The following is a 22,254-nucleotide window of genomic DNA, read 5'->3' on the forward strand; positions in this document are numbered from 1 at the left end:
CTAGGCATGGTATTTTGGCTATATGGCTTAAGGGAAGCTGTAAGAGGAGGTTTACTGCCCAAATGCTGCATACATGGTTCTGAAATTAAAGACTGAATCCTGCTGAGACTGATTGCCTGCCCCCACCCCCCACTTTTACATCCACCACCCTCCTTCCTTTGGAAGAGCACCTGTCCAACAGTGAAGCTCTTCATGCTGTCCAACCTATAAAATGGGCTTTGACTTTCATGCTCCATTGGCAGCATGGCCCCAACAGATAGGATGGTCTCAACAGTAGATTTCACTTTCTGCCTACTCGTGCATGGTTCTTACAGGAGGCACTGGTGTTCCCCCTGGTTTTCTGAGATGGGGTTCACTAAAGCTGATGGCATGTGAAAAATCCGGGCGGGGGGAGAGAGACAGTGACAGAATAATGAACATACTTGAATGGTCATTGTGAAGTAAATTATATTACTGCATCACAAACAAATTTTACAAAACAATTTGAGGTTTATTAAATGGAAAACTGTTAGCTTCCCCGATAGCCTTTTTAAATGCAGCATTATTCTACTGGTTATAGAACTACTTTTGGACAAAAGAAGCTGCTGTAATTACATAGTTGCAACAGTTTAAGCAGCATCTCAATGCAGAGGAAGGCATAACCTAGCACCGTTAGTACAGTGGTGCCTCGCAAGACGAAAAGAATCCGTTCTGTGATTCTCTTCGTCTAGCGGTTTTTTCGTCTTGCGAAGCAAGCCCATTGAAGGATTAGCGGATTAGCGCTATTAGCGGCTTTTATCGGCTTATCTGCTGATCGGATCAGCTGATAAGCGGCTTAGTGGCTTAGAAAAGGGGGGGAGGGGGGGAAACCAGCAGGAACTCGCAATACATTGTCGTCTTGCGAAGCAAGCCCATAGGAAATTCGTTTTGCGAAGCACCTCCAAAACGGAAAACTCTTTCGTCTAGCGAGTTTTCCGTCTTGCGAGGCATTCGTCTTGCGGGGCACCACTGTATGAGAAGCAGTGTTGATATAAACACCGGTTGCCATACATCCAGATTATCCCAGACATTTTGGGGATTTCCAATGGCCACATCCCAGCTATGTCCTGGAAATACCACTCCCATCAGTCATCAATTTTACTACTTGCTTTAACACAAAATTTATATGTACCAACAACGTACTATAAAAGGGATGGTACAACTTCCGGTTTAATAAGCAAAAGTGTTTTCTTTGGCATACCCTAGCTTTTCAAGATTAGGCAGACAAGCAAACTGAATCATAGGTGGGGGTCCACACATCAGAATCAGAGTCTCACTGGCAGGGGGAGGCATATGTTCTTTTATCATGCTATCCGTAATAAAACCAGCACTATACTTCCAGTCTGAAATGAAAAAATGGTGGACATAGTTAGAAAGCTTCAGGGCTAGTCTTCCATATTAATTACTTGTCTATTATATCACCTTAAGAATGCATCAGATATGTCTACTATGTGATATCCAGAGAGGGTTTGATCATGATCCAAACACATTTAGCTCTCTTATCTAGAAGAGCTTCCCGATTCAGTTCCATAAAGCCCCTGAATTGAATGAGTGAGACCATCCTGCATGGCAGGAAACCAGTGGTCCACCAGATAGTTCTGGACTTCCCCACCATGCTGGGTGGAGGCTGATGGGAAACTGGAGCTCAGCAACACAACTCCTGACAGGTGGCCATCAGGTCTCCAGCTGACAGTTTGATGCACATTCCAAAGACGTAACTAGAACCTAGTAAAGCTCTTACTGAATCTTACAAACAGCATGTATAAAATGCAACAATCTATATGGGGCAGGCTCCTGGTCTTAATCCAAGAGGGGAAAAAGTTGCTGGTTGTTCCTTAGAGCTGCTGTTCCTTCTTCTCCTCTCACCTCCCTCAAAAGTAAATCCTAACCATCATGATTCCTGTGGTTACCCCCCAAAGAAAAGTCTTAACACCTGATTTTTTGTCTTACTAGTGAAATAGCATTTTGCTTTGCAAGGGTTCCTGGGGTGCATCATCAACGACAACCAGGAAAAATGACCGAAGACAGAAAAATCCTGGTTCACAAACTTTAAAAGCTCACTAGAATTTATCTAACATCATAGCAAGGCAAACTTATCCCTTCACTAGAAGTGTGCCATACTCAAATTATTTGCATACAAGTAGAAGCTTCATTAGTCTGTAAAGCCAGAGTCACTTACCCTGAGGTGGTCTGTCCAAAGTGTACCACAGTTTAAACTGATCCGAGTTATTTGCTGCTACATCTTCAAGCTCTGGTCTCAATAATATATCTTCTTCTGTCTATCGGTAGAAGGTCAGTGAAACATCCACGAAGTACAATAATTGGGAGATTCATGCATACACACACCTCTCTCAATCACCTTTATGCACCATTGTTTCTAACTTCACTGCCCCCTCTTATTTTTACCTTATTAGGTAAAATCAATCAGCTCCTCAAAAGTTTAGCATTGAGGCCTTTGCTTAGAACAGAATTCCAGTGAAGCAGAGCAAACTGACCTTACTTCTGAGTAAGTGTTATTAACATTAACTTTCTGGCCAAACTTTCTGGTTTATCCTGGATGGGAAAATGCATACAAGCTGCCTTCTCTGGCTGCCTCCTAACACTCAAACTGTTGTCAAATCCCTGTTTCAGTTCCACTGCTCAAAATCCTTTGTGAGAACCACAGAGAAAAATGAATAAACTAGAGAAGTCTACTCACCTGGTTAGCAAAAAGAAGGTAACACTTGGTGTTATCTTTGGGGTCCTTTGTAATGTGACGAATTAGTTGAAGCATTGGAGTAATTCCTATAAAAATCAAAGCCAAAAGCAACTAGATGTTTATTTTGCATTCCCACAATCAGAGACCCAGTGCTGCCTTATCCTAATTGGATTTTTGTAAGATTTTAGATTACTCCGTCCCAGATTTTGTTTGACTAGCTGTAAAGTAGGACAAGGGGAAATGGACTGCTTAGCAGTAGTGCTTGATGATTAGCCTGCATTTACTGTATTGAGTGTAGCTGAATTCACACTCCAGACTAAATCTCTTAGATTGGTAAGTACATTCCTAAGGATGACAACATCATCATCATTATTATTATTATTACTACTACTACTACTACTACTACTATTAATTATTTATTTAGTTATTTCTACCATGCCCATCTGGCTGGGTTTCCACAGCCACCCGGTGGGATCAATACTACCTGCTCCAAGATGGTAACTATTCCAGAATTATTGCATGACCCTAAGGTCTTGTGCTCAGGATGTTTTCACTGAACCAGACAGTTATACCGTATTTTTCTCTCTATAACCCGCAGATTTTTTCTCCTAAAAAGGAAGGGGAAATGTCTGTGCGTGTTATGGAGCGAATGTGTGGTCCCTGGAGCCGAAAAATCAGGCAAAAATCAAATCGCGCTTCACGGAGAAGGGAAACCTGAAAAGAGGAAGTGGCTGCTTTCCTGCATTCTGCCTCAGGGTCTTACTGCCCACCCTCTCTGTTTCATTGCTGTGTTTGCTCAAACGGAACAAAGAGCAGGGAAAGCCCCTCCCCTCCAGGCAAGCAGAGGGGAAAGCAGAGCGTCCTTCCTTCTATCCTCTCCCTGCTCCGGAGGGAACAATGTGAAGGGAAGAGAGATTACAGGTTCAGCTTAAAATTCTGATTTGACTTCCTGCTTTTTGTTTTTGAAGACACACAGCATTCAAATATGCTTTCTTCCATTTAAAAGGATGAAATCCTTAAACAGTGTTTTGCCTGTAAATTCATGCGATCTGGAAGATTACAGTGTCTGTACCTCTTAAGGGATGGCAAAGCTTAGGTTTCACTGCTAAATAGTTCTTAATGCAGTTAAAATGCTTTCTTCTGTCAAGGCAATTAAAAAAAAATATATACCAGGCAGCCGGAAAACATGCAGGTGGGAGGGAGAGAGAGAGAGAGCGAGCACGCTGGCTGGCTTGTGTGGGTGGGTGGGGGAAAACTTTTGCCTTCCTTTCCTCACGTTATAGCCCTCTCCTGCATTCTTAGCCAGCTGCTTCTCTGCACACCCCTCTAGTGCTCCTTGTCCTGTGTTTTTCCTTCCCTCCCCACTTAAAATGTGGTTACAAAGCATGGATCCACATGGATCCTCAGGATCTTTGCATTGGGTCAGCCAAAATTCACCATCAGAGCACATAGCATGTCCATGGCTACAGCCTGCCCCCCAAAAATCACGCACCCACTGTTGCCTGGGGCTGCAGTGGTGCAAAAACGTGGTTACAAAGCATGGATCCACAGGGATTCTCAGGATTTTTGCATTAGGTCACCCCAAATTCACCATCAGGTCACATGTCTGTGGCCACAGCATGAAGCACAAAAATGATACGTCCACTGTTTCATTCAGAATGTTTTTTCCCTTGTTTTCCTCCTCTAAAAACGATGTGCGTGTTATGGTCAGGTGCGTTATAGAGCGAAAAATACGGTAGATCACTCAGTTCTCAAACTGATGTTGGCCAGAGCGTTACTAGGGTGCAACACAGAAAGCACTCCTGCCTCTTAGCGGCCCCACAATTGCCCCACAAGAATGCACCCACAGCTTCTCCCACCCAGCTCTTCCTGCAATGCTACCTTCCACCCTTCTGCCATGGGGCAAAAGGAGACTTCTCCAGCAGGTGAAAGGAAACAGTGGCTGATGCAACTGAATATTGAGCTGAGTCCTCTGACATGAAGGACTTCAGAAGTGCCCACAATGAATAAGGGAAAGCCTCAAGCTAGCCCCACCCAAAGTTTAATGATCACATAAAATATATGCAGTAACCTTAGTTCTTGCCATGTGCTCAGCCCTATCTGTCCCCTCACCAAGGCATAATATCATACCTGTTCCTCCAGCTATCATTCCAACATGTTTTGCAAACTTTATCCTTGCTTCAGACTTCTTATCTGGCTTGATAGAAAATTTACCTGTGTGAAAATGAGATTACAGCTGTCAAAGCAAACCAAAGAGTGAACCTATGACCATTTCAGCAGCATTTAATCACTGTGCCATGCAATACTGCTCTTTAAATCTGCAATCCTATGTAAACCTACTGAAACAGTAGGCTTTACCTCCAAGAAAACACAGGATTGAGCTACAGAGCCAGTCACTCATCATATTAACAGTGAGGCAATATAGTTTAGCCAGTAGAAGCCAGTATTTATAGGTTGGAGTACATTGCTTCATTTACAGCAGCTAACATGGAATAGAAAACTATGTAATTAAGGCTGTAATTCTGTGCATAGTTACATGAGAGTACATCCCACTGCACACAGTGGGACTTACTTTCAAGTAAACATGCATAGGATTGCACTGTAAGAGAAGGTATTGATGCACATGTATTTTAAAAAGGACTGGAGTTAGCAATTATCTCAGCAAAAAAAAATAAAATGCATTATTATTTAAAGCATTATTATTTTAAAAAAGAAAAAGAGGTGCCCAGAGCAGCTTACAAATATAAGTGATATGTTTAGAAGTTGCTCTGGACAGTGTGATCCTTTTTAAATTTTGAGTTTGCCTCTTTCTTTCTCCCTACCAATATTTGTGTGTGTGTGTGTGTGTGTGTGTGTGTGTGTGTGTGCCATGTCTTTTAGTTTATAAGCCTGAGGTGAGTGACACAAGAGAGAGAGAGAAATATTGGTAGGAAGAAAGAAAAAGGCAAACTCGGGGCACTGTTTTTCAATTGTAGAGTTCTTGTAATGACAGCCTGGAATTGAAAGATTTCCATAAGTCCAAATATTTGTGATATCTCAGCAGAACTGATGGAGAGGCCCTGCAGTCCACTCTGTCTCCCTTCCACAGAGTCTGATGAAATGACTGCTCCAATTCTACTGCAGCACATGATAGCTTAAATGATTTAGATACACATCATCTTGAAGCCCCCCTGCTTCAGCTGAGATGCTGTAACTCTTATCTCTCAGTGACCTCTGCCCATCTGTCTCTCAAGAGCACCATCACTGTTCAGTTGTCACAAATTCCTGTTGATTACCCTCTTCGGCATACTAATGTTACAGTGTTCGGACAACAGGTGAAGTACTGCCCCAAATATCTTCTTCATCACATAATCTAGCAGCTATTTTAAAGCATGTGGAGTCTGTGACCTTATTGTACCTGACCCCTTGTATACCAGAAGTCCATTAGGTCCTCTGAAGTCAATGGTATCACCAATCTTCATGCTGTCTAAATGCTGGGACATCTTCCCACCTTCTGGAAACTTGGGGTGAATGTTTTTGTAGTAAACCTGTTTGAAGAGGAAGTGGGGAAACACACAACAGTGGTAGAAAGAATTTAGCCATTTTACTTTAAGGCAACAGTGAGGTGCAATGGAAAGGAGTAAATAACAACATTTTTCACTCTGCCCTTTGAGCTAAAACCAAGTGTCACAATTGTCTGTTATCACACAAAACATGAAATAGGACCCAGAAAATCCCAGGTTTCCCAGAGTTTGTAACAAAAAAACCACTGCACTTCTATTTACCCTACCAGATAAACTTTAAGAACTCAAGTCTAAAGTACTAAGTCTTATTTGGTCTCTGGATAAGCTTTTGGTAAGAAGTCATCCTAGAAGTAGGCAAGAGGGGGGACCTGTAGTTGTTCAGATGTTGCTGGACTCCAACTCCCATCATGGCCAATGGTCAGGAATGATGAGAGTTATGAAATCAATGAACTGCTTTTAGAATGCTGTGTCACTTTTATTGTTGTTAGCTGCTCTGAGCCCAGCTTTGGCTGGGGAGGACAGGATATAAATAAAATATTATTGTTATTATTATTATCCAGCATCTGGACAACCACAGGTTCCCCACCCTTTCTATGACATCCTTCCCCCAGAACAGCAAAAGGTTCACCTTTTTCATTACAAAGTGTTACAGAGCATCACACAATATGCTCACAAGTCACTAATCTTTGTATCAAAGCAGAAACATCCTATCTTTAGTATGGCTGGCATAACACTGGCCCTGCCCTGTTTTATACAAAAGCCTGAAATGTACATATTTATCAGATTTAAGGTTTTTCAACCTCTTTATTCCATGCTTGGATAACTTTCACGTGCCACATTTGTGTGCATCAGGCAGAGGAGCAAGTGGATAAATGATGGAAGTGCCTGTATTAATACTTCCCTGTATTAATTCCCTGTATGCGCAATGATTCTTTTCAAGCCTTGCCAGAATCCTGGGTTAGATTAAATGTTGCTACTATACACAAGAGAAGACAAAACCCCACAACAGAGTGACAAACAAGGATGGCTTGAAAAGAAGTCATTAATTTAGCCAACTCAAGTTTTTCCATCCTACTGCAGTTACTGAAGCAGTGAATGATCCAGCCACAGGGGGGGGGGGGAGTCACTTGCACACACACTGGTCCTTTAATACTTCCAATACTCAAGACAAAATGATAACAAAGTTGCTTAAGTTACATTTATTCCAATGTATCACTGAAGAAAGAACCAGCTGTTTCTGTACTTCATCTTCCTACTGTCAAGATGCAACCAGGATTTTGAAAGCTTTTTCCTTCCCCAAGTAAAAACATTAAGCTTATTTCCTGCATAAAGCAGCACATTTAACATGCAACTATACATTTGATCGGGGGGGGGGGGGGAAATAGATCAGTACAAAGTTCAGTGGCTGGCATTCAAGATATACGTCATTACATCCCCCCACCCCTATAACCCACTAAATCCAGCAGAACCTGTAGACATATTCAGTACCCACAGTAGAACCAATCTTCAAAACACCATGAGAGCACTTTAAGGTCATTGTACACACACACACACAAATGTGAGTTGTGTTTTATTTTCAGTGCCCAAACAGACAAGCCTCTGTTAACTTGTATAATAAAGGAAGCTGAGGCAAAGTGTAATTCCCATCATTTCCACACCATTCTCTGATTCCAGAATGAGCCTATACACTTTTAAAATATGTTAATAATAACCTAGCATGCTTCTTCAGACATAAATTTTAAAATGATCCAATTTCTGATTGCAAATTGTAATTTAGACCCATGTTTATGAGAAATAGAACCAAAATCCGAGCGGGTCAAGCTACCAGCATTAAATAAATTTAAATATACCTTTGTGATTAAATCAACATAGCCTCTCACTTCATCACTAGAAACTGGAGTGTAGGCCCGGATCACAAGGTTACCGTCCACTTTGGCAGAGAGATACACATGTTGGCCTAGGTGGGAGAAACTGTTAACTTTTCATTCCAAAGTTCATAATAGCATTAACAAACTAGCTAAACTGTTGGGCTGCTCAAAATTTACATTTTTAAAAGAGAGAGAGAGAGAGAGAGAGAAAGAAAGAGAAAGAGAAAGAAAGAAAGAACGAGAAAGAAAGAAAGAAAGAAAGAAAGAAAGAAAGAAAGAAAGAAAGAAAGAAAGAAAGAAAGAAAGAATCTTCATAGTTGTGAACATAAGCTTGAAAACACGTGGAAATCAATTTCAGGAAGATGAGGAATTGGAAACCAACACAATCTCACATTATGCTTGCAAACATCATTATTTTTAAGCTGTTACGCCAAGAAAAGTCTGTACAATCTTAATTTGCCTCCACTGACATTGGAGTTGAATCAGTTCTGAAGAGTTTCCAGAGTGATTTTCCAGAGATGGGGTGCTGTCACCCAAAAGGCTCTGTGTTAGAAATCATAATATGCAGCCATGCTTACCTACAGGCAAGCCCAATATATGTTTTGATGACGGAAGTTCAAACCGAAATCTCCTGGTATCATGACTGATCTCCTGTAAAAACACAAAAAGGTGGGTACTGTAGGATTATGCTATGTAACAAAACATTCCAAAACTTCAAATTTTTAAAGTCACATAATACTCTTCATGGATTTGCTTTGATTAGCAGAATAGGCACTACTACAGGTGCCACATAATGCCCATTCCACATCTGTAAGAACTTGATTCTTTATTCCTGAATTGCAGGGGGTTGGACTAGATGACCCTTGGTGTACCTTCCAATTCTACAATTCTATCATTCTATGGTCATCTAGTGTGGAAGCACCTACATTTTGCATGTAATCAGAACTGTTTTGTGTGCTTTCATCTCTTCACTTGTTTTTTCAATCTTGCTTCCCAGCCAAGCTCCTTAAAAAGCTTACAAGTAAAATTATACCCTTGGCAAACAATACCTTCCACTTCGCCTTAGCTTCTCCCCTGTTTTACTTCAGCCGATCATCTGGCACCGACTTAAGATTGGCTTAAGAACAAAAGAGGGGCCAGGCTAGATCAATCTGGTGTGTTTTGCTTCCTACAGAGCTCAATCACATATTTCTGGGACACTTATGTGCAGGACATAAAAGCATTTAGGCAAATCCATCTGACCCTGTTGGTCCAGCCACAGTAATTGCTTCCCCACTCTGTCCATGCTATGGCTGTTTAGGGATGTGGCATTCTTCTTTCACTTGAAGAAAGTTACTTGGTTCATTACATTGCACAACAAATTCTGACGTAAGTCATGTCTCTGAAATAAAAGGAGCCATTTCTTATAGATCTTGAGGTGCTGAACACAAATGCAACAATGAAAACACAAAAATGACTACTGTGTAATAGAGATGTGCAAAGGTTTACTATACACCGTATTTTTCGCTCTATAAGACACACTTTTCCCCTCCTAAAAAGTAAGGGGAAATGTGTGTGCGTCTTATGGAACAAATGCAGGCTGTGCAGCTATCGCTGAAGCCAGGAGAGCAAGAGGGATTGGTGCGCACCGATCCCTCTTGCTCTCCAGGGATAGCCACGCAAAGCCTCTTGAGCGCTGCGGGAGCGCTCCTCCCTCTTCGCTCAGGAGGCTTTGCGTTGCTTTCTTGTTTCTTGTTTTCCTCCTCTAAAAACTAGGTGTGTCTTATGGTCGGGTGTGTCTTATAGAGTGAAAAACACGGCAATTGAAGAATGTGCACGTGACAACATGCATCGGTTAAGCCGGCTTCTACATCCAATGCCGCTTAGCCTGTCACTTGCATAGCTGTTCAGTAGCATCTCTGGGCAGCGTCCAACAGAAGTCAGCAAACATGGCAGCAGACCACTTCCCCTGGAATCGTTTCTCCATCGTTGCAATTTCCTGATGAAAACTCATCACTAGCCATACCACAGTTGTCGGGAAATAAATTTAAGTGTGAATGGAGAAAGTGGATCTTTAAGGACATATTGCAGCCAGGTCTGCAATACAGTGACACGTCTTCGACCAGTTCCTTGTAGGTTTCTGCTCTGACATTCCCATGGAAGCTAGCTGACACCAGACAAAACACATCCCAAGCTTTTTTTCTCATCACCCTGAATGATTCCAAGGACATTCATCAAGCCATTTACATTATAGCAGAACATAAGGTGATCTTCATGACTAGCGTGATTCGAAGTCACTCAGACAATTTCCTTCAGAAGATTCCATTGCTGAAGTCTTGATCCCAGTAAATCCACTTTGGCCTTGCACAGCTCTACAGCTCACAAAACAAGATTGTTCAGTTCTTCTTGTGTAAGAATGTGTGGAGTTTGAAATACATCGTTGCCAAATGAAATCGTGTACTCAATGTGGACTAGGTCATTTAGACATGATCATCTTTCTGTGGATATTTTCACCCCCTCCCACTGCGAGAATCTCCTGATGTTTTCAGAAAGAAGGGGGCGGAAACTGCTCTTTGCTTCTTCCGCTCCTGCCTGTGAGAGTCTGTGTGTTATCTCTGTAGTGATTAGATGGCTGAGTGAGAACTGTAACACTCATGCAAGCCAGTACCTCTTTAATTTAGATTGCAGTAGCTATTAGAAATAAAAGAAGTTATGCTTCACCACTTTCTTCCGTGTTGTTCATACTCTGCTGAGTTTGGTGCTCACAACTCACAGTTGTGGGTCCAGTGCACTTAGACCTGATTTCCAGGAGTAGAAGGTCTCTGGAAGTGCTTTCCAGTCGCCTAGCCCAGTCGGGGCAGATCCAGTTGTTGAGCCTAGTCGTTGGCATCGGCTCAAAGGCGTACTGACACTTTGTATCTCCTACACAGGAGCCAATCAACTAATGTTAATGTCATTTTTGTGCTCAGCACCTTGAAATTAGTAAAGATTGGCTATTTTTATTTCAGAGGCATTTTGTGCATTGTGCAGTGATTTGGCACAGAGATACAGCCGTAACACAGGGAAAATATGTCAAAGTTCGTTTCTTGCTATGAAATGCAAACAGCTAGGAGGGGTTCTAGTTCAGTGACAGAATACACAGCTTAGGTCCTTACTCCCTCATCCAAACCTGCCTGGGTTTTGAGATCTTCAGCGGAGGCTTTTCTCTCAGTCCCACCACCCTCACAGGCAAGCTTGGTGGGTACGCAGGAGAGGGCCTTCAGTGGTTCTCAACCTCTGGGTCCCCAGATGTTGTTGGACTACAACTCCCATCATCCCTGAGCTCTGGCTAGGGTTAATGGGAGTTGTAGTTCAACAACATCTGGGGACCCACAGATTGAGAAAGGAACTCCCTCCCTAGAGAAGCTGGAATAGCTCCTTACTTGCTGTCCTTCTGGCAGCTGAATACTTTCCTGCTCCAACAGGCTTTTAGGAATTGACTTCTTTTAATTAAAGGGCTGGTGCCATGCTGCTTTTAGGGTAATTATATTTTTAAAACAGATTTTATATATGTATACAGTTTTAATTCTATCAATGTTTAATTGTATTTTAATTATTGCTTTTTCTATGTTTTTAGTTATTCTTGTTTTGTATCTGCAAGCTGCATTGATTTCTGTCAGGGAAACACAAGGTATAAATAAATCTAAAAATAATAGCAAAAGATTCTTAATCTCAGAGTCAAGGGTTTGAGCCCCACACTGGGCAAAAGATTCCTGCATTGCATCCTGATGACCTTTGTTATCCCTTACAACTCTACAATTCTATGATTCTAACAATAAAGAGCACAACTTTTGCATGTACAAAGCCCCTGGTTTAGTCCCTGTCATCTGCAATTGAAAGGAACTCATCCTGGACAGCTACTGCCAGCCACAATAGACAACACAGTTGTGGATGGACCAATGGATTAATTCAGTATAAGACCACTTAGTGCATTCAAACCATGTAAGAGAAGATAATTTACCTCTCTCTCTCTCAAACACAATGCATACTTGATATTTGGATCTTGTAAAGTAATTGGACCTTTCTTCTTCCGAGAGGCCATTGGTTTAAAAACCAACAATGCAACAGATATTGCAACCAGCATCCCAACAATCAGGAAAGATAGATCCTGGAAGAGAAAAAAAAAACACACACACACACACACTAAGTAAGTACTGTTGAATGCCACCCTAATCTCTGAGCAGTGCAAGATGCCAGGGGTTCCAGGCACTTACCCAGGGCTCGGTTTCCTCAGAATGAGGGACAGCAGAGACTGTGGTGCCTTTAGGATATATGGTTTATTTACACATATATACAACCTGTGCCTAAGATGGAAGGGCTCACAGCATTATCACCCCATAAAGTCTTGCTTCTCCCATAGTCACAATCTTGGAATCAAACAGAAATCAAGCATGGCTCTCACTCTCTGGCTTCTGCCTGCCAGTTCACACACACACACTGGCCATTGTCCTTCCAATAACCAGCCAGGTGAGGGAAGGGGGCCCACCTATCTGACATCTGGCACAAAGCAATCTCGTTGTTATACCAGTGACCCTACTTAGGGCCATTAACTCACCAAGAAGCTTACTTCAGCACTTGAATCCTCTATTAGATTTTAACCCTTGATGGAACCAGGACCCCATGAATAAGAAAAGGGACTCAGGCATCATGCAGGCTAACCGCCCCACAAAACACTGAATGTGCTGCAGTTGTGCCAGTTTAGCATCACATTTCCATAGCAGTTTTCAGCCCCGAACAATGTGCTTCACCATAATGACGTCACAGCCCCTTCCAATTCCATGCAGTAGATATCCCTGAGAAACAGAAGCTTGCTCAAAGCAATACTGTGAGTCAAATGAAAAAATTCCTTCCTGTAGCACCTTAAAGACCAACTAAGTTAGTTCTTGGTATAAGCTTTCGTGTGCATGCACACTTCTTCAGATACACTGAAACAGAAGTTGCCAGATCCTTCTATATAGTGAGAAGGTGGGGAGGGGTATTACTCAGAAGGGTGGTGGGAATGGGAGATTGGCAGATAGCTGGGATGAGCCTGTTGACGACTCTTAACGACTGTAATAGGTCTTACAGGAAAAGGCAAGGGGTGAGAAGGTGAGAAATGGCTTAGTCATGTATAATGAGATAAGAATCCAATGTCTCTGTTCAGACCAGGTCTCTCCGTTGTTTTAAGTTTGGTAATGAGTTGCAATTCAGCAGCTTCTCTAACCAACACGGCTACCTATCTGTAACTGTGAGTCAAATGGTAAAGCAACTTTGAGCCTTGAATTTCTCAAGGACAATTGCAGGCAAGAAAGATTGGTTTATCTGCATGTTGTGTGCAAGGCTCAGGATAAAGTAACAAAGTGCACGGAACCGGTTCTACAAGAACCAGTCTAATCCAAAAACCACCTCTCTCATTTCGTGTCAAGACACTTGTGCACTTGGCAATCATCATCAGAGATGGATTTAGGGTTCAGCCGCAATGGACGCAGAGCCTCGGGCGGGGGTAGTACCGCAACTATGATTTAGAATGGGGCAAGATAGTGCTGAATTTTGGCATCACACAGGGCACTGCTGAAATTTGGGACCCCAAGATCTGTCACTGCCATCAGCTCTCACTTTTATACACACAGTCACTTACATCAGTGCTTCCCAGTGGTCCGCAAACCCAAAGGAGCCTGTATAAGCCACCCAGAGGGTACATGGCACATGACAAAACCTACCATAGAGGTTTCAAAATTCTCAAAAGTGAGAAAGTCCATAGCTTGTGGTTTTGGTTTGGTTTATTTGTTTGTTTGTTTTTGAGAAACAGGGGATACTTAGCTAATTGGGAACCACCAACTTGCATGGATGAGGTTGCCAGCTTTTCAGTCAGCCCCTCCATACACACAGGCATGGGACTGCTGCCCTTCATGCTTCTCTGCAGGCTTGCAAAAAGGCTTCAGCTGTGCATTTCTGCACACAAATAGGCAGCTAAAAGGCACAAGAGCAGGTCTGGCCATCCACCGCCCCCTGTAAGTTGGCAACCCTAATTAGACTCTCAAAGAAATAAGGAAATGATAAGAACAACGCGGGGGGGGGGGGCGGGACACACCTCGTTTGAGAAAGGAAAAGCTGTTGAGGAAGCAACTCGTCTGAAGCAGTTTATTTTCAGTTATTCGTTTTCACTCACTACCGCGCGGCAGCCCTAAACTCGGCAAGCATCCATATCCCGAATGCCAGTGGCAACGATTCATTGGGGAGGAAGGTAAACAAAGGCAGCTGAGGCGAATGGCCTTTTCAGGCACCTGGGCGTACAAAGGGCACTAGCGTCCCCGGGCTGCCTTCGCTGGGCTGGGAGGGAGAGGGTCCCCTTGGCGCCCCACTCCCCCCGCCCGACGCCGCTTTCCTCACCACACTGGACTCCATGATCCACGACGGCAGGTCTCCCACAGAGCGCGACCGGCTTGGCGACGGGACCTGACGCCTCTCTTCTCTCAGACGTTTATAGCCCGCTCGCTCTCCTCCTCTCTGGCGCGCTAACGCCTCCGGGAGCTTTTCCCGCCCAGCTTAAAGTTAAAGAGCAAAGTCCCTCGTTGAAGTTAAAGAGCAACCGGTTCCCTGGCTTCTGCGACTGCTGCACGGCCTATTCCAGAGCGCGCTTCTGAAGCGCCTTCGGGACCTCGAAGCGCCTCGCGTCTCTGAACGGTTTCTGCTCAGGGCGTAGCTAGGCTTCATGTTGGGGAATCAAAACCTCACTTAATTATTTTTTTTCTTGTTGGGAAGGGGGCAGGTGCCCCCCCTCACTGCCTTCCCTTGGTTACTCCCATGGTCCACGGGTTGGCAGAACCGTGAGGAGGCATTGAAGGGACCTGGATAAAGTTACTAGAATGTACCATGCAGCTTTTTTGAGGGGGGGGGAGGTGATTGTTCTTAATTTTCATTTTCCAATACACAAAAAATCCCATAACGACAACAGAAAAGAGCAAAGGAAGGAAGGATGTGAGGAGTGAGTATTCCCAAAACAGCATTATGGTTCCAGACAATCGTGCTTGCTGAACATATTATCCAAGAATGTTTTTCCCAAAGGAATCCATGGGAAGAGGGCGGCTGCCAATCATATTCCTTTGCTTCAGCATATTCAATAAATGGATGCCAAACTATAGAAAAGTTGTCCTTCGCTTTTGGATGTATGTTTTGTTAACTTTCCCATTAATGCAATGGTCCAGAACTGGAGGTTCCAATAGTTTTGCAAATCTCCTGCAGCAGACTTCCAGTGTTTGGCCACTGTGAGCCTGGCTGTTGTGAGCAGGAATCGGAGTAGCTCTTTATTAGAAACCTCAGTTTCCAAACCATCACATAAATATTAAATGTCCATCATCGGTTCCATAGGAGAATGCACCATGTGATTTGATAAACTATATTTATTTGTATTTTTTAAAAAAAAATTATAGTAAAGATTCAAGAAAATTACAGAAGTATGGAAGGATCCTGGAGGTATATTAGGATCTTGGGATAGGAGGAATCTGTGGTGTAGTAGTAAATTATGAACAGCTGAAACTCTTCATGACATTCGCCTTCTCCAAGATATCCCCCCACAGTCAGGTCCCTTCCAAGACTCTACAAGTAAAGTTAACCATTGGGCAGTGCTGGCACTATGACTTCAACACCAAGTCAGGTTGTCTTACCCTCTTGCTTTGCTTAACATCCAGCCATATTAAGAGTTCAATGGCACCACCCACCCCACCCAATGACACCTACTTCCCTTGCCCTCGCTTCAAACTACAGGCAGTTGAGAGTGTGCTTTTTAAAAATATCAAACATCCATTTAAAGAACAAAGTTATCTTTACTGTAAGGCTGTAGTGACTATTCCAGGTTACAATAAATCTATGAATTATCCTTAATCTTCATCAAGTGCTTCTACCTAAGTAATCACTAAATGCCCACAGAAACTTAAATATGCACACAACAATCAAACCTTTATTAATAAATGAATATCCCAATGTGGGGACAGAACAGATGTTTCCATGTGGGGGAGGGGGTTGCAAACCTGCTTTATTTTGACTAAGACTCTGGAGCATGAAGAAAAGAAACAGAAAGTACACGTGCTTCTTCTAGATGTCGGAAAGTGATCTTACTGTCATATGGCATGATAAATTGAAAAATGCATATTAATAGATTTTTTAAAAAATAATTTATGTTACCTTACATTATAAAAAAATATTCACGTGAAACATTTCATTGGGGAAAACTCACATGCTCCCAGTAAGTTCAATGGGACTTACTCCTAGGAAACTGTGCATAGAATTGCAGCAACATTATTTATAAATGGAAATGTCCAAAGCTGCGCTGATATATTGAACGCATGTGAAGGCTATGTCTTCTTCTTCTTCTTCAAATTATGAAACATGCAGTCCATGAACTCTAGAACAAAGCTGTCAAGTCACATGGTTTAGCTGTTGATTTAAATGCTCACATTCATAGAAGATCTTCATTCCTGGCTTGAGGAGTCTGCAAAAGAGGCAAGACAGTCAAGTCCAAGTATAAAACAGCCAAGAGATCATAGCCATCTAATTATAACGATGCTGTGGCAAACTTGTTATGGGCAAATGACCTAGGGTTATTTAGGTCGACCCCCACCAAGGGCAGGTGCAAAAATTATGCCTCTCCACTCTGGCTCAGAGTGGCTGGGAGCCTTCCTGCCTGTCTGCATGCTCTCTGAGCTGCTCCTCCACTGCTCTGGGTGGCTGGGCGAGGGATGCAAGCTTCTCTGGGCACCTTGGCAGAGCAGTGCTATTAGAAGTGTGAGAGGAGGGAAGAAAGAATGATGGAGAGAGCCAGCAAGAGTTGCAGGAAGAGGAAAAAAGACAGAAGCAAAAGCAGTGAGTGGAAGAAGGCAGGGAAGCAGATGGACCAATGGCAGAGGAGGAGAGGAGGTGGAGCAGACCCTGATGGCCATGAAGGAAGTCATTGGCAGAGCATGAAAGGTGACAAAAAGCAAAGTTTTTTGTTCTTTCCCAGCTTTGGAGGCACAGATATCTCCTTGTGAAAAGTGCAAGGGACTGGGGTGGGGGGGTGTATGTACTGATACAGCAACTTACCAAGGGTGCCAGTGAGCCTAGGTCTGCCTCTGGTTATGGGGAAAACAGCCCTCTCTAAAAATGGCTTTTAATTAAGTGCTACTACCACTTGTGATGAATTTAAAAAGACCCCAGAGGTTGTGTTCCTAGCAGTTCAAAGCACTTCACACTTGTGTTCCAGTTTCAATAGGTGAACTCAATTTTGTGAGTCTTGGGACCCCAGCCTAGGGTCGGTGTTGGTGCAGCCACAGTTGATTGGAAGAGATGGAGGAATAATTTTAATATACAAAACTAAGAGAGAAATGGGAAGAGGGAAGGCAAACAGGAAAAGGCCATAGGAGGTTTTAGACAGGTGCCTCACATGGGTTATGAACCTCTAATTAAGAGTGTTTGACAAGGTGGATCATTCATGGATTAAGCCTGCATGGTATCACTGCAATAAAATACATTGGCATGGGAAATAACGTAGTCATTGCTTAACCTGATTGCCCGCTGTACACTTTCAGGTGACCAATAACCGCAAAGCAGCAGCTGTTTTGGTTCGCTTGAGCAAAACCAAGCAAGAGTATTGTGGAAGCCTGAAGGCCAATTTATTGTGGAACAAGCCTTTGTGACAGAGCTAGGGTCTTCACCAACGTAAGGAGGGGCAGTCATGGCCTTACTGTAGTATGTGTGGTAGGCAGAGCGAGAGAAGGTGGTAGGAGCAGAACTTGCTCCTGCAGTAGGAGACCAGACATTTTTCAGGGCTGGACTTTGGTAATATGGCACCCTGAGTGAGGACAAAATTTGGCATCCCCTCCCTAAATATTCCTTATTTTCACTCCCTCCTCCCTCCTGCCTTCTGTTCTGCGCATCCATATAAATATAGGTATGATGGTGGTGGTGATGATGATGATGATGATGATGCACTCCCGCTGCTCAGCATCCTGTGCAGAGGAACCCCCCTCGCCCCCTAAATCCAGTGCTACGTCTTCATGCTGTCTCCCCACTTTCTGTTTCTCTCATTCAACAAGACCCTGAGTATCCTGGTGATTCTCCAGAGGAGGTGAGCACACGTGTGATGTGTTTATGTTGCCTTCTTGTGCCCAAAGGCAAGAAGCAGAGGACTTTGTCCCAGAGCAGGTGCATGTGTGTGCATGTGTGCAATTACATTAGCACTGCTTCCATCTCCTCTAACACATGCAGGGGGTGCCAGTAGGTCTGTGACACTTCTATACAGCCCCACATGCCTGTGGAAGCATACTGGACATCCCTCCTTAGAAAGAGTCCCTCCAGATTGGATGCTGTTGTTAAAATAAACAGAGATGCCTACTGGTTCCATATATGTGCTGACCGATCCAATTGGTGAAAGACGCAACATTCGTATAAACTCCTGGATAGCCAGTTCTTCCACAACCATGGCCCCAGCTTATTATTCCATTAAGGGTGTAGTAGCTTGACTCTTCTGATGGACAAACCAGTGGACCTCCTGAATCACCCTAATAAAAATAAAAATGAATAGAGCTTAAAGTTAATGTATACTTATTTGTAAGTTGACGAGGAAAGATACTTTCAAGAGCCATCAGTGTGACCTCAGTTTACACATTCTGCATTTTCTAAATATTAAGGGGTATTGCTATTCATGTCCTTATCTTCAGACTGTAGGCTGAAGCTAGCAACAAAGAAATGAATGCAGCGCCTGTCTCCTGCAACCACCACTGTTGCCAGCTTTAAGCTGCTCATTCTTTTATCATTTGCCAGCACACAGTTATGACAGCAAGTAGGTGCTCAACAGAGTGAAAGATAGCAATCTATAGAGCTCTGTTTCTGGATGGTTATGGTAAGAGACACTAGTGCAGAGTAAGGAATTGTGACCAAAAATAATAATATTTCAGATGAGGTTTCCTGCCAACAAAACAGTTCCACTGACATTCATATGAGACCTTCAAGCAGTTATAGACTAGATGCTGCAGCAAAGTGATGCTTTCCTGACTGCCTCACCCCTCACCACGCCTCACTCTGAAGAAGGGCCCTCTTCCTCAGAATGAAGCAGAGCATGGCAATGTCATTGCCACTAAGATAACAGAAAAACATTGTTTTAAAAACAGTGGGGAGGTGAAGGAACCATGGGAGGTGGAAATGGAGAGGCCACTAGCAGGAGAAATCATGAGATATTGATTAATATCCACTGTCCTTGTTCAACAGCTTTCTCACTCATGGCTTTGCACATGCAAAAATCAAACATGCTTACGAGATCTTAGAAAAACAGATATGTCATCTCAGCTTCTACCATGACATTAATTAATTAGAAGACCTTTCATGGGGTAAATTTGCCTATCCCTAGTTTCATTTTCCACTCTGTGTTTTAGTACTTGGTAGTTATGGATACCCAAGAACCAGAAGAAGCTTTGCCTTGGCTCTAATAAAGTTATGGGTCCCTGTTTTGCTGGGTGTTTGCAGAATTATTGCACAGACCTTGTTAATTCCTGGTTGAATAGAATGCATTTACTCTGACTGCTTACTGTACACGCATCCTTTCCTCCTTCAGTAGGAAATCCAGCACAGAACATCCGCTTGTTCAGACCACCCGGATGGTTCGTATAGTATTTCTGACATTCTTCAGAAACCAAAATAGGAACTTCAAGTTGATGGAGTTTTCTTGAAAGTTCTCCATCTTGAGGGGTTAAAAAGAACACACTCAGCAAAAACTAAGATTCAGATATAGGCTCCTTAAATGTGAAGAGAACATTATTTTTTCAACTCTTTCAACTCTTAACTTGCATGAACTTAATTCTTTTGCAGTCCACATTTTCAGCTCATGAACCCCTCTTCTCCACCAGTCCCTAATGAAAAAGGAATGGCTAGCAATCATTCTGGCTAATAGATGAACACAAAATTCTTACTGAAAAGAAAATGCACTCACCTTCATAATGAATGCCCCAACCTGTAATGACACACACCCTGGAGGCCTCAACCTTTTCATCTTCCTCAGGCAGACACACAGAACGAACATAATGATTGAATTCTAAAGGCTCAGTGAGTTCCACCAGTGCAATATCTGAATCTGTAGTTGTGGTGTTAAAATCTGGATGCAGAATGTACTGTTTCACCAATCTTTTCTAGAAATAGGAAAGCACAGCAGGATGATACATGGGAAGATGTCAGCAGCTCAAAGACTGCTCTACTCCTCTCCCCCCCTTTCCCCCCAACCTTATACAACATTAAAGTGTCACATTGAACAAAACCAGTTTTAGAAAGGACTTTGTGATATGAAAGTAGAGACAATGCTTGTACTATTGTAACCCAAGAAAATCCTCAATAAAAACAATATTTACAAACACATTTCAGGTTACCTACTTCACTGGTAATAACCTACTTCACTATAAAGTCCATCATGATGATAGATAGATGATGATGATAGATAGATAGATGATAGATAGATGATAGATGATAGATAGATAGATAGATGATAGATAGATAGATGATAGATAGATAGATAGATAGATAGATAGATAGATAGATGATAGATAGATAGATAGATAGGTGATAGATGATAGATAGATAGATAGATGATAGATAGATAAAGATAGATAGATAGATGATAGATAGATAGACAGATGTATTTGAAAATACACTTCATGTAAAACTCTTTTTCGTTTTGTTCCCACAGTCTTGGGGGAGGGGGTAGAATTCTTTGTGCATGTTGCAGGATAAGGACATGTTCCTTCCATAAATACAGAATGACTTGTACTAACCTGACTATTATGCTCTTGTTCTCCAATGTCATGAGCTCCAGCAACCACACTCCAAAAATCTCTGTATTTTTCCCTTTGCGGAGAATGTAATTGGTTAAAACAAACCCGGAAGTTTCTTCCAACAGTCTGTACCACACATTTTCATTCAAGCATGATAATATGTTACTCCCATCCACACAGGGATTCCAAATACACACAGAATAGGAACAAATTTGATTTGCACTGAAGTCTAAACAAAGTGGGACTTTCTTCTGAGTAGATACCCACATTTTTTGTGGGTACCAGAGGAATATAAATCCTTCTGTCTCTTGCAATTTGGTACATAGTCTGCCAAGAGCTCACCAAACCTAGACACGTTTTCATTTACATGCATGCTATCCCTAGTTACTCTGAGTGTGATGACTGGTCTTCAGAACTTCTGGGGTGTTACCTTCTTTGAATTCTTCTAGTATGGTGGGAAATGGAGGTTGGGAGTTCATGTTATGGGAGATAGTGACATATTTTTTAAAAAATCCATAGGCGGCAGCAGCCTCTGTTTTCAAGCAGGGCATCTTCTGCATAGACATGCACAGAATTGCACTCTAAGCATGCAATCCTATATACCAGTCTTCAGCTAATGCCTTCCAGATGGATTACTCCCATCACCCCAGCCAGCACAGTAGTCTAAATCTTCAGCAGGCTGGCGAAGGATGTTATACACACTTATCAATATGTAGTCATAAGTACACATCCATAGGATGACACTCTAAATAATGCATTTGTTAATGTGCTTTCCAAACTGTTCAGGCGCTGTGAACTATTGTTGCTAAAGCATAACATAGTACTTACATCCCTTTGAAACAGTGAGCAGCCGTCACCACCCATGTGCTTGTAAGAACTGCCCCTCCACAGATGTTTTCTCCCAAAATTTGTATGCTTGCCTGCCAAGGCCAAGAATATGGTACAGCTTCTTCGCCTCCAACTATCCGACTGAAAAGAAACCTGGGCTGGTTGGATGCTACTCCACAAATGTCAGCTGGCAACAGAGAAAAGAGGAAAAGCTTTTGCACATTGGAGAAAACAACAACCAACAACTTGTGCCTATTACGGAATAAGGCTGCCCACATATAAGTCTCACCACTCCTCCTCTCTCCCTTCTTTTCTTCCCCAACTTTATACTGTATACAACACTCAAATGTACAAGATCTGTAGAAAAGACTTTACAACCTGAAAAAGACACAATGCACGTACTTTTGTAAACCAAGAAAATCTTTAATAAAAATAGTTTTTTTAAAAGGGGGTGGAAGGAAAAAGCTGCCCACATTTGGCTGATTCTGCAGAGGCAACTTCTATTTAATATGAATGTCTCACTGGATTTAGTAGGACTTGCAGACAAATGA

At 42.6% G+C, this 22,254-nt stretch overlaps 2 protein-coding genes across 4 annotated transcripts in view; both read right to left on the reverse strand.

Moving 5' to 3' along the window:
- Positions 1 to 1,170: 1,170 nt before the first annotated feature.
- Positions 1,171 to 14,701, reverse strand: CYB5R2 (cytochrome b5 reductase 2). Of its 3 annotated transcripts, none has more exons than XM_081198706.1 (9): positions 14,475 to 14,699; positions 12,067 to 12,213; positions 8,666 to 8,738; positions 8,070 to 8,176; positions 6,114 to 6,243; positions 4,847 to 4,930; positions 2,717 to 2,802; positions 2,198 to 2,297; positions 1,171 to 1,361 (listed from the first exon to the last, which is right to left on the reverse strand). In XM_081198706.1, the coding sequence occupies exons 1-9, from the start codon at positions 14,487 to 14,489 to the stop codon at positions 1,189 to 1,191; spliced, it is 915 nt and encodes a 304-aa protein (XP_081054832.1). In that variant the 5' UTR covers positions 14,490 to 14,699; the 3' UTR covers positions 1,171 to 1,188. The 3 variants fall into 3 exon arrangements, with proteins under 3 accessions (XP_081054832.1, XP_081054833.1, XP_081054834.1); XM_081198707.1 differs by lacking the exon at positions 14,475 to 14,699 and adding an exon at positions 14,176 to 14,392; XM_081198708.1 differs by lacking the exon at positions 12,067 to 12,213 and having other exon boundaries at positions 14,475 to 14,701.
- A 1,414-nt stretch (positions 14,702 to 16,115) lies between these two features.
- The window catches only part of OVCH2 (ovochymase 2), a gene marked incomplete at its 5' end in the record, with an annotated part of 32,440 nt that continues 26,301 nt past the window's right edge, over positions 16,116 to 22,254 (reverse strand). Inside the window, 6 exons of the mRNA XM_081170554.1 lie at positions 16,116 to 16,572; positions 18,454 to 18,619; positions 19,643 to 19,794; positions 20,044 to 20,239; positions 20,876 to 20,948; positions 21,704 to 21,890. Coding sequence (XP_081026680.1) covers positions 16,553 to 16,572; positions 18,454 to 18,619; positions 19,643 to 19,794; positions 20,044 to 20,239; positions 20,876 to 20,948; positions 21,704 to 21,890 — 794 coding nt within the window. The 3' untranslated portion in view covers positions 16,116 to 16,552. The remainder of the gene's footprint in view (positions 16,573 to 18,453; positions 18,620 to 19,642; positions 19,795 to 20,043; positions 20,240 to 20,875; positions 20,949 to 21,703; positions 21,891 to 22,254) is intronic.

This window comes from Podarcis bocagei (assembly GCF_964188305.1).
Source record: "Podarcis bocagei genome assembly, chromosome: 1".
Classification (NCBI taxonomy): Eukaryota; Metazoa; Chordata; class Lepidosauria; order Squamata; family Lacertidae; genus Podarcis; species Podarcis bocagei.

Coding starts and splice junctions, on each gene's coding strand:
- CYB5R2 (XM_081198706.1), bottom strand. Junction 2,298..2,716: donor ACCTTCTTTTTGCTAACCAG/GTGAGTAGACTT, acceptor TTCTACCGATAG/ACAGAAGAAGATATATTATT. Junction 1,362..2,197: donor TTTGGACAGACCACCTCAGG/GTAAGTGACTCT, acceptor TTTTCATTTCAG/ACTGGAAGTATAGTGCTGGT.